At 43.7% G+C, this 12,454-nt stretch overlaps 1 protein-coding gene across 1 annotated transcript in view; it reads left to right on the top strand.

Moving 5' to 3' along the window:
* CEP170B (centrosomal protein 170B) overlaps positions 1-12,454 on the top strand; it is a 58,025-nt gene that overhangs the window by 9,741 nt on the left and 35,830 nt on the right. Inside the window, exons 2-5 of the mRNA XM_009995844.1 lie at positions 3,135-3,224; positions 6,313-6,391; positions 9,251-9,309; positions 11,418-11,556. Of these exons, the coding sequence (XP_009994146.1) occupies positions 3,135-3,224; positions 6,313-6,391; positions 9,251-9,309; positions 11,418-11,556 (367 nt within the window). The remainder of the gene's footprint in view (positions 1-3,134; positions 3,225-6,312; positions 6,392-9,250; positions 9,310-11,417; positions 11,557-12,454) is intronic.

The raw sequence follows: 12,454 nt of genomic DNA, 5'->3' as shown, positions 1-12,454 counted from the left end.
AGCGGTTTATGTAAAATGTGACTGATGCTGAAATAAACCACACTTCAGTTCACAAGCAAGAATGACCTTTGGCAAGTCTGCATAAAAATAAATAAGGTGTGATTTTAGTTATTTTGAATTTCCTTGGAGATGGGAACTCCTGCTCTCAGTTTCTGTGATGTTTGCTGGTTTAACATAAACAAAGCTAACAGAATTCCCCTCTTCTCCACCAAAGCATGAAACTTCTGAGAAGTGCAGTCTGTGTAACAGCTTGCCATGTTCCTCATGTGCTTTTTAAAGAGATGCTGAGAGGTAGTATCAGGACTATAGGTCAAATTTTGCATATCATTTTGACTCTGGCTTGAACACACCTAAAGCTTCCTTTGAAGACAAGAAGTTTTGGCATGTATTAGTTTCTTTGGTGACCTCTTCCTGCTTCTTTGTAGGGCAATATCATGCTGCTGGAATACATCTCTGCTCCCCAGTGATGATCCATGTATAGTTTGGGACCCCTGGGTGGCTGTAGTCAGCTGTTGTAAAACACAGCAGCCCAAAGGCTGTGCTGACTTGCAGCAGGGTCAGATCCAGGGCAAACTGACGTTCTGGAAGACAGCTGGTTCCCAGAAATAAACTCTTTTTTTAAATGACCTATGACTTGGTGCCAGATAAAATCTACCTTCTGTGTGTGTCTGGATTAGCTTTTTGGAGTAGAAGTCTTTCTTCCCTTGGAAGGGAGCTAGAGGAGTTGTTCTGCCTTTAAATTCTGTTAATCTTTAAATGGGTGTCTGTGATATGCTGTAAAAACCTGAAGCAAACATCTGGGAACAGTGATGTGCATGACTTTGGGTAGCAGGGGCACCCGGGAAGATGTTACATCTATGTCTGTGCTGTGCAGGCAGGACCCCTGTGTGCAGTTGCCTTTGTGTCCAGCAGGATGAAATGTAGTTACATAAGCACCCATGGATGGGAAGAGGGGTTTTTTCTGTCCATGCTGTAAATGGGGGCTGTCTTCCCCTTCCTCTTGGTAGGTGAGGTGTGATGAGCCCTGTAAGAACCCCAGCCTGGGTGCAATGCCCACACCGCCTGATGGTTGTGAGCTTGGACCCTGGGTGGGCAGGGTAGGAGACCCTCTCACATCCTCCTGAAAGGTGTGAGGGACAGTGTGACAGGTCGGGTACAACCCCAGCTTGTGTAGCATCAGATGGTGGGATGTGCAAGGTTGGAGACGTTCCTATTTACAGAGTCATGTGCCAAGGTGCAGGTCCTGGGCAGCATCCCTGGACCATCCTTACCCTTACTCTGCACCTTCCTGCCGCAGCTCCTTGGGCAATTGCAAATAGAGCTGAGGGGTTGCATCTAATGTGAATAGTAATGGAATGAAGCAGCAGCTTGTTGCAAATGTTTAAGACCTGTCTGTTGGAGGTGGGATCAGACAGGAAGAGTGGGATGGTGTGGGGCTGAGAGGTTTGTGTATGCTCCTCCTGGGAGGTAATCGCTGTGTGTCGGTTCCTGAGTTTAGGTGTCAGCACAGAAGGAAGTATGAGTGGGGTGCCCCAACCACCTTGTCTCTGCCTATCTTACCAGCCATCAGTTGGGGAGTGATTGCTGTCCAAGCATCATCATTTGAGCAGCAAAGCATCAAGTGATGTCTTGTTTTTTAGCTGGGACTCATGAGCTGACACCATAAATTCAGTAGTGTGCTGATAACTGTATTAGTGGGCAGCTGGAGGCTTGGAGTCACCTGCCCCTCTCCTTGCTGCCTCTGCCTGTGGTGGCATGTCATGAATCGTGTGAGGGACATCAGAAGGTGGAGGGGCAGTTTTCTGGCCAAGTATGTGCTTGTTTCATATTGGAACTTCAGAGTTATTCTGGAGGACAAGTCTCCTTGGTTGACAGATGCTCTGCAAGGGGAGGAGCTGCTGTTTATCAGCTGTTCAAATATTACTGATGTGCTTGATGTTGGCAGGGGCAGAAGAAACTTTTGCAAGTGGTAGCAGTTTGTCTGAAGTCTCTGTGTTTTCACCCAGGAATTCTGAAACAATCTTTGCCTTTGCTTGCTTACAAGGAAGTAGATAATGGCTTGCTGAGAGCAGTGCTGTGTAAACCAGTGTGTTTATACTTGGGAAAAGGGAAGGACTTTCACTAAGAACTTGTTGGTCGATGCCCAGGAAGAGGAGGATTAGCTGACTTAGAGCCTGGCACATCTCCCTGCTCTGGTAGCACGTCCTACCCTCCCCTGGTCCAAGATGCCAGGGAGATCTCGGTGTTGTTTGTGCGACCTGATGGAGTGATTGGTTCTGTTGACCAGGTGAGGTCAATTGCAGCAAGAATTCAAGTTATGAGAGGCAGTAGGTCTAAATACAGAGAGGCTGGTGTCTTTATAGCTGTAACACTTATGCCATATTTCAAAATTATTTAGAGATTTTGTTCTAACACTTCATCCTTAGAAGTCTGACACAATTCCTGTTAAAGTGTTATACTCTGCAAGGCCAGTGGCACCAAATATCTGTTCAGTTCAGTGTTCTCAAACCTGGCTTTAATGTAAATTCTCCTAGAATTGCTTTCTTTCTCATCCCAAGTTTATGAAGATCCCTCCAACTTGGAAAACATCCTAGAATTTAAATCAACTCCAGGACATAATCCTGGGAACAGTACACATTACTGTGAATAAGTTTGATTTGTAACTTAAGAAAATTATTTCTTGCTCTTTGAAAAATAGGAAGAAATAAATCCAAATAGGAATGTCCCCAGTGATGAGGCCACTGGCTTCAGCTGGTGAGAAATGGAGCTCTTCTAGATTGCAGTGGCTGAGATCCTGCCCCCCAGGCTTTCTGTTTGACAGGTTTTGTTTTCAGTGTGTATTGATACAGTTTGTTGAAACAATGGCATAGTCTTGACAGCCTTCAGTGATTTATTTATTTTTTCCCTCTCCATGAAAACAGTGAATTGTCTTCAGTGAACTGTTTAAACTACCATGGAAGCATTTACTATTTATCCTTTGGTTATTTATAGTAGTAAACAATATTTAATCCTTCCTGCTTTTCCCCTTTCTCCTCCTACCCCATATCAAGTTAGTTTAATGTCTAAATGTTGCTTTGATTAGTGGTGTCTCTCATGCCTGACCAGTTTCATGCTCATTGTGCTTTCCTTGCCAGTCCCGCAGTGTCGATAAGCAGCATGCTGTGATCAACTATGACAAGGAGAAAGATGAGCACTGGGTGAAGGATCTCGGGAGCCTGAACGGCGTAAGTAGCAAACCTCTTGGCTGATGGAGGCAGACATGTGGTGTGCTGAGTCTGCAAACACTTGTGCACTTAATTCTACTGCTAGACCCTTTTGGGTCACTGCAACTGTTGGCATGAGTTAAGCTGAATGTACTTAATTATTTGCAAGGCTTGAGATGGAGGTCGTGTAGCATCTCATCTTGGAAGAGGACAGCTTTGGTGGATACTGTGTTTCTTTTTCCCTTTCTTCTGGTGTCTTTGCAGAATGCTTCAGGGCTCACAAAATCATAGAGACTCTTGCAAAAGAGGAGGAGAAAAATTCAATATAATTTTGGGGTTGTTAACATTAAACTAGCGGAGATTCTGAAGCAGCTTTTCAGCATGAGCAGGGTGACCTTTTGGCAATTCAGTTGTCAGTGCATGGAATGATTTATGGGATGATGAGGCATTTAATTTCTTTGGGGAGAAACTATTTAAAACCACCTCCTTTTTTATTATAAAAATTGTTCTTTTGCCTGCCTTGAGCCTGGTTGGTATGAAAACTGGGGGATAATGAGAGCCCAGAACAGGGAGCTGAGCCTTCCTGAATCTTAACCCTTGCACTGGCCCTGAGTACAGACAGTGCTGTTAGGCAGTTCAGTGAGGGCTTGGTCTGCTCACCTGATTTCTGGGGTTTTGAAATGCATCATTGCAGTGAAAACTGTCCTAATGTCATAGCATGCCTCTTTTGTGGCTGTTTCTTCACACCATCAGAGCTATTCCTCTGCTGGAGCAGGTCTAGATTCACATAATTGTCTTCCCAATGGGGGATTTACTGCAGTCGTTGTTTTGGGTTTAGAAACAGAAGACCTCTACCATCACAACCACAAGGCAAACCAAGAAACTTGTACAAAAACAGTGACTAAAGCAGACCTCAACTGTTCTGCCTCTTCTGGCATCTGAAAACAGCAAGAATGAGAGTTAATCCTTCTCAGCCTAATAGCTAAAGGCACAGAGCCCTTCTGAAATGGGAATATTTCCAGTAACTGGTCTGGGCTCTAGTTGCATCCCTGGTTCAAAACCTGTGGTATTTAACTCATGGTGGCAAAATAGCAGCTGAAAATTCTGCTTGCAAGAGAGGGAAGGCTTGTACCACTAATTCTCTTCTGTCTTCACATGCTAAAGCATATTAATTTCCATTTTAATAATAGACTCATGGTCAGAGGGGCAGTGGAATAAAAGGAGTTATAGCAGTCTTCTATATGTCTTCTGCAGCTGGTCAAACACACTTCCATTGGAGAAGACTGTTGTGGCCAAAGTGAATTTATTTTGCAGGAAGAAAATATAGGTCCTTATTTGAAAATTTTCATTAAAACCTGTTTTCCTTCCTGAAAGCGAAGGAATCACATCTGAGGACCTTGATTTTTAATTCCATTTTCAGAATTTGCTTTTATTTTGTATTTACTTTGTGGCTTGTCAAGAATGTGTTATATGGCTTTGCTGGATCATCTGGTTCATATTAGTTGTTGAAATGTATTGTATCTTTTGTATTATACTGTTCAGTTTGTGCTGCAGTCTCTCCTTTAGGGTATTTTGATTTTGAAGGTAGCATTTCTATCTTCAATAAGCAGTTTCTTTGGGTTATTTTATTTGAAGTAACCATGGATGAATAGGTAACAACATCAAAATAGATTTTCTAGTGGATTTCTGTTTTGCAGAAAATTCAGCAAATAATTATTCCTTCTCCAGATTTGTTTGTAGTGGGATTCTTAAATATGGAAAAAAATGATGCAAATAGGAATTCCATGCCTCTTAACCAGCTTCACTGCTTTTATTCTGAAATTACAGGCCTGTTCCCCAGCTCTTCTGTGAATTGCCAGGAAGCTGGGAGCTGATGTCTGCTGATGTTCTAGTTTCCTGCTCTAGCATTGCTTTTCCCCTATGGTTAATACTTGTCTTATCATGCATGTTTGGCTTGGCTGAGGTGAGAAGGCCGCAGGAGAAGACTGTACCTCAGTGGTCAAAGCATGGAAATTCCTTGCCTAGCGTAATTTGGATTCACGAGAACTTAGTTGCATTTGTATTGAGGCTACAAAGACCCAGCCATAGGTCCCTGCTCTGTGAGGTTGGGTGGATCCCATCTTGTAAGGCAGGGTAACTCCTGGGGTCTCTGAATTCCCTGGGTGCAACTGAGTGCCTAATCCGCAAAAGCACGCTGGTGCTTCCTCAGCTGAGTTCCTGGTCTGTTTTTATTTGGCCTGGGTTATTACAAAAGTACATGGGTTTATTTGTGAAAGATGTCCATGAGTGCTTGATTTTTTCCTCTGTTGTTCTGCAAGAATTGCTCCTGCTAGGGGGTGCCCTTGGAAAGAAGCCGCCTGAGACGTCCGAGATGTTTTTTAGAGTTATGAAGTATGCCTGTTGCACCTTTATAAGGATAACTTAGTTTCTTTGGGCCTGAATTAACTTCCTGGAGCACAAGAAAAAAGAACAGGCAAATCTTTGATGTGGAGGGCCTGTTGTACTGATGTGTGGTGTCTTGGACAACGCAGCCTTAGACATCTTGTTGATGCCACTGCAAATGCTTGTTTTCCTGTGCATTTTAATTTCCCCTTCCTCTGTTACAGGCTTTGCTTGTTGAATTATCAGGCCTTGGGGATGACACCAGTCTTGTTTGACATCCAGTGGAAAACTGATTCCTGGCTCATTAGAGTATGAGTCACTGTAGCTTCATTGCACCATTTGCTGCTCTTGCTGGTTGTGAAGGGCAAGGGAGAACTAAAAGCATCTGAAGTTCCTAACTTCAGGCACCTCATTTACATGTTCAAGTTGGGGACTAAAATTTCCTTTGCAGTTGGTGAAAAGGTAAATCTCCCTAGAGGTCCTTTCAGAGCATCTTGCTTAGAAGCGTAATTGGGGTGCTCTGACTTGCCCATGGGAGCTACTTGCCAGTGTTGATTTTTCTAGGGGACTTAGCTCCTCGCCTGGTTGGTTTTGTGCTAGTGCACCCTGAATAAGTGCAGTCCTGCTGGCAGATGGGCATTGGGTGCCCTCCAGGAGCTTGCTCTGTCAGAGATGCATTGCCTTGATAACCTCAGTCAAAAACCACTCCTGTGCTTCTTTCCTACAGACGTTTGTCAACGATGTGAGGATTCCTGACCAGAAGTACATCACCCTAAAACTGAATGATGTTATTCGCTTCGGCTATGATATCCTTCTTGTCTGAAGATAGAGTGGGATTGGGTTTTGTGATGTTTGATTTATGGAGAGTTAACAGTGCTGATTGTGCATAATGAGTAATGGTGTTTGTTTTGCCTCCTGGAGCCTTTGCATGGTTCATAAGCTTTTGTTTCTCCACCATGGACCTGATTCAGAGCATATTAATCATGTTGCCTGATACCTTCACTGGACTTTGAATCAGGCCCTGCACTGGCAGTAGTGGCTGTAGAGGTGCCTCTTCAGTCTCTTTTTAAGGAAAGGTTGTGTTTTTGTCTTTTTATTTGGATGACAACTGTAGCTGATAGCAGCTAGGGAGTGAACATGTTCCATATGCTTTTGTGTAAAATAATGGTTTTCTATTTTACTTTTTTAAATCCAGCTTGTGTGTTTTTGTTAATCATTTCACCCAAATGCTTGTTTTTTAGGTCTTCAGCCTTAAACATGTAGCTTTGGACTTGTGGTCAGACCCCTTGACTGTATCGATTGAAGTTTGCCTGTGCAAATTGCTTCTGCCAAAAATGCAAGAAATATTTTCTCTTTAGCAATAGTAAATTTCACCTCTATTGTGAGAGCCTCAGCTGCAGTTACTGCTTTGTTTACAGAGTCACACATCCTGCTAGTGTCTGCTAAAACACCTTTGCCTTCATCCTTTTCATTTTTATCCTGGTGTGACTGTATGACTGGCTATAAGCATTGATATTGGAATGCTCTTTTGAGCCTGCAGATCAACAGTAGTAAGTAGAGGCTCCTATTGCTGTAATTTCATGTAATCTAATCTAATTTTTTCTCACTTTTTTCAGTTGTTTTTATCTGACAGACTTTATCCACTCAGAATTCAGAAGTAGCAAATGTCTTCTTCAGCTTTCTTTTTTCTTTAGCAGAGAATTTCAGTTAAAACAATGTAAAAATTTCTGAGAATAGAAGCAGAGACTAAGTTTTGCCATTGCAAAGGGGAGGAATTGTTTGACTGAAAAACTCTTGTGTGTCCCTGACCCCAAGACTGCAGTCTTATCTGTCTTTGTCATCAGGAAAATCAGTTTGTGCTTGGTCATGGTGTAGCCCTTGAAATACTCCAAATGATGCTGTAGCCCAGAGAGCTGAAGCAGCAAGGAGAAGCCGAACCTCCCTGGTCTGCCAGGGATGTGGGTACCTTGGCTCTAAGCAGTGACAGTGCAGGAGCACTCACTGGTGCAGCAGGGATGCTTACACTGGTCTGCATGCAATCCTGAATCTGATGGAAAAGAGTGTTTTCTAGACCTTGTGTAAGATAAACTTTTGGCCTTGGTCTCTTTGCCATTTTTGAAATAACAGATCCTTGCTTCACAGTAGTATTTAATCTAAAAAGGGAGGTAGTTGTTGAATCATTAAAAAAAAAAAAAAAGAGAAAAAGAAAGAAGATATTATTGACTTTCAGAGCAGCATTTGAACAGAGTGCAATTAATGAGGGTTCAGGGATACATGGGGGAGGGAAGTACAGAGTGCTGCCCAATAAAAAAGCACTGTCATCTGAGATCATGTCATTAGAGGTGGTGTTTCAGTGCACATGTGATGAAGCCTGTTACAGCCCCGCAGGTAACCTCAATTCTAGCTTTTCTTGGCTTTGCAAATGTTCTTTTTGTGTGGCTGATCATGTCTTCTAGTCTCTAGATATGTGGGGAAACTCAGAGAGGATTTGCTGTGAACTCCAATCTAGTGAAGGCATAAGCCAGTCCCTGCAGTGTGGGTGGGTGTTAATGGCTGTGATATGGGTTTAAACTTTTTATAGAAAGCAGTTCTGAGTACTAAGCAGCTGAGTTGAAGTGCTTAGTCCTGCAGCCCTTACATGGATATTCATGTGAAACGAGTGATTGCATTTTATGAATTAGAATTTATTGTCCTCAACAGGAAAACTTTAAAGAATGTAGGTTTAGAGTAATCCTTTTACTTCAGTTTGGTTGCTATGGCAGTTAGAATCTCTTCCTTTCCTTTGCTTCCTGAGAGCCACTCTTTTTAGCAGTGGTTTCTATCCATGCCATGGTCAGCTGGAGCTGCATGGCAGCATCTCCTGAGGTCTCTCAGTCAGCTGTGAGCCACTGCATGAACGTTTGTCTCTTTTCTATTTACAGTTTCACTTACAGATTGTCCAGAGTTTCCCTGCTATGCCAGTATCACTTGGTTTATTTTTAGTCTAACATTTTCCATCTTCCCTTTTTCCTCCCCTTTGCTTTGTGCTGTGCTGATTGGGTTGTTGAAGACATTGCCAGATGCTTCCTTTTTTTATTTTTTTTCAGTCAGTGTTGCTGAGGATTATTGCCTAGGCTCAACCATGTTGAATGCCTGCCTTCTTAAGAGGTCACAGCAGCTGATGACCTGATTTACTTTTGATCCCGGAAACTGTAGTGCCAGAAAGGCCTTGTCAGGGCAAGAAAACACCACAGGCCCGTGCATCCCTCTGTTCCCTCATCCTGAGCGTGCAAGACTGCCCCATCTTGGCCAGGATGTCATGGGGAAAAAATAGTCTGCCTGGAGCTGCCAGGTGTGGGGAGGGGAGCAGGGTGAGAATTGAGTCAGGGCTCTGGTTGCACCCCTGCATCCTCCATGGAGCTGCTAGTGCTGCTCAGGCTTCTCCTGCCCTGCTTCCCTTCTGTGCCACTCTTTAGTTGGCACATGTCTGGCCAGCAGATGTGATTCCATGCACTGTTGCAAAACATGCATGACAAAGACTGTGGTGGGACACAGCACAGGCAGTTTTTAGTGCCCTGCATATTTTAGGCTTCTCTGGTTTTATGATCTTGTTTTCTTTCTCTGACTGAGTGCCAGATTTCTCTCTCCATCCAATTCCTTTTCCATTTCCTTAATAAGTTCTGTACATTCAAACATGTATGTTCTGGAGCAAATTCAACACAAAGTCCCAGAAGAAGCATTAAAGGTAAGTGTGTCTGAGTGTAGATGCATTTTTCAGTTTTTTGGGTGTTTTTTTTGGTGGTGTGTTGTGTTGGTTTTTTTGGGGGGAGGCCTGGTCTAGTAAAAGTCAAAGCAGCCTGAGATGTTAAAATACTCTTGGCAGCAGTGAAATGTTGCACAATGTGAGGCTCTTCTCCCATTGGGACTTAACAAAACCTTCCTTTGAGGAGAGATACAGTTCTCAGTTATCTCAGTTCTGATCTCCCTTATCCCTGTGCTAACAGGTAGATGAAGTTATTTATGATTTCATAACTGCCAAGAAAAAGGTTACTAAAGCTGTAATATATCAGTACATTAGTTTGTAGGTGAAGCGCTGCAGAACTTGTTCTCTCCCAGATGTAGAGCACAGTTGTCTATCTCTGAGCATGGTGACTTAGGCCAGCTCCATCCTCAGGAGGCTGAAGTTTGTTTAATTTACTCCTGTATATCATGTCATTTTTGCATTCAAGTGCCTATTTTTTACTTACTGAGCAGACTGCAGTGAGGTGTTTTTTAAACAAAGAGATCACTAGCAGGTACAGAATATTCAAATACTCTTTTCTAAGGCAGAAAAGCAACCCTCTTTATGCAGAAAAGTTGTCATGTTCTGCTGAAGATCTGGGCTATCACTGCCAAATATCACTCCTTGGCTAGCAGATACTTGGCCCTGGTTCTATGTTTAGGACTTGGAGAGCATTGGAAATGGAACAGCTAGAATTGTGCAAATCACAGAATCACAGAATGTTAGGGGTTAGAAGGGACCTTGAAAGATCATCTAGTCCAACCCCCCTGCCAGAACAGGGTCACCCAGAGCACATCACACAGGAATGTGTTCAGGCAGGTTTTGAATGTCTTCAGTGAGGGAGACTCCACAACCTCTCTGGGCAGCCTGTTCCAGTGCTCTGTCACTCTCACAGTAAAGAAGTTTTTTTCTGATGTTTACGTGGAACCTCCTGTGTTCCAGTTTGCACCCATCGCCCCTTTTCCTATCACTGGACATCACTGAAAAAAGCCTGGCTCTGTCCTCCAGACACTCCCCCTTAACATATTTGTAAACATTGATGAGGTCGCCCCTCAGTCTCCTCCAAGCTAGAGACCCAGCTCCCTCAGCCTTTCCTCATAAGGGAGATGTTCCACTCCCTTCTTTATCTTTGTGGCTCTGCCCTGAACTCTTTCAAGCAGTTCCCTGTCCTTCTTGAACTGAGGAGCCCAGAACTGGACATGATACTCCAGATGCGGCCTCACCAATGCAGAATAGAGGGGAAGGAGAACCTCTCTTGACTGACTAACCACACCCTTTCTAATGCACCCCAGGATGCCATTGGCCTTCTTGGCCACAAGGGCACATTGCTGGCTCATGGTCATCCTCCTGTCCACGAGGACCCCCAGGTCCCTTTCTCCTACACTGCTCTCCAGCAGGTCAGCCCCCAACCTGTACTGGTACATGGGGTTGTTCTTCCCCAGATACAGAATGAAATGATTCATTGAACTTACTCAGGAGTAATCTGGATAACTACACCCTTTTTACTAATGTACATTTGATAAACCCACTTTTAAAAAGCTCATTTACTGTATTAATGTGGAGCCTCTTTTAAGGCAGAACCACTTTACTAGCTGGTGAGAGAGTCTGGAGAGAAAGAATTAAAATGTGTTTTAATTGCCTTTGCTTAAAACCTGAGATAATGCAGATGAACGCCCTGAAAGAATTTATAACGTTGCTTGAAGAACAAAGGGGGTGTCAGGATTTGAATCCTGAATGGAAAATGGCCTAAGTTCTGATTCTTCTCAGTTTGCTTTTTAAAGGGTTTTGTAATTAGTTATTTTGCAGACATGTCACAGTGGCCTTCTCATGGTCGAGCATTGTCACTTAGTATCTTCCAAAGGGATATTTGAAAGCCCCTCAGCTGGCATTTTGCTATTCTGTAGCCTCTACTTGGATGTGCTTTCCTTTTATTGCAGAGCATAGCCATATTATTTGCATTTGTGTGATGGGACTGTTGGGGAAGGGTGCTTTGCCTTCTTCGAGGTACCTTCTTCATGGGCTAGGGCACAGATCACGCGGACACCCTGCAACTGTTTCTTATGTCTTTACAGCATGAGAAGTACACCAGCCAACTTCAGATGAATTATAAAGGCACTGCAATGAAGAGGGCAGAGCAGCCCATGGAGCACAGTGTCTACACTGAGTCCCCACAAGCAAAGCTGGAGAAAGGAGAGAGGAAAGCAATTACAGGTACTTGCTCAGGAACTAGTTAATCAAGATTCAGAACAAAGTGCAGCATGGTCTCTGCACAGGGTCAGAATTAAGTACAGTGTCTGGGTTGCATCTAGGAGTAGTTCCAGAAGCATCATATTTATAAACCTCTGCGTATTTTAGACTCTCGGTTCTTGGAGATTCAGCCTTCAAAAAAAATCAGCTGGCATGATGGCTTACACATGCTTTGTTGCTGTGTGTGTGCTGGAGAGCCTGTAGGCCGAGTAGGCTGAGCAGGTTTGGTGAGTTCTTTGGCACCTGTCTGGTCTATTTTTAATTTCCTAATCATGAGCTGGTATTTGAACAGAGATGGTGAGTCAGAGTTGAAAATGCCTGACTGCTGTGGCATAATGCTGGCAGGCAAGGCAGGAACAAGCCTTTTCTTTCAAAAAACCCTGTATGGTCTTAAATTGCTGTATTTCCTAACATGCCAGTACGTGGTATTAAAACTGATTGCCAAAACTGGGAGGCATTTTTTTCAGGTTCCACTGTTCCCTGGCTGCAAATCTTTTTCTATTGGAAAAATTCCATGTGTTCTTTGTTTCTTCACCCACTGCTGCCTTCCTTTAAAGACCATTTGTCATACCTGCTTCCTTCCTGTTGCCCACCACAGCAGGCCAAGACCCTCCCCAGCAATCTTACCTTGCCCATCTGGACCTTCCTACGTCCTATGCACGTTGCCTTGGCAGGTCTCCCCCAGTTCTGTTCAAGTATTGGTTGGTGGCCTTCCAGAGCTTAGTCACGCACGGGAGGAACAAACAGTGGTTTTAAAGCCAGCGACACATGACTGCCCATGGTGATCTTGTGGCACCAGGGCAATTGAAAAGCTTTAGGGTTAACAGAGAGACTGCCCACTGCGTCTGTTGAAGGAAAGAGT

Source organism: Chaetura pelagica, unplaced genomic scaffold, assembly GCF_000747805.2.
Source record: "Chaetura pelagica isolate M959 unplaced genomic scaffold, ChaPel_1.0 scaffold664, whole genome shotgun sequence".
NCBI lineage: Eukaryota > Metazoa > Chordata > Aves > Apodiformes > Apodidae > Chaetura > Chaetura pelagica.
The sequence above is the reverse complement of the archived record's forward strand: the minus strand, read 5'-3'. Positions and strand labels throughout refer to the sequence as shown.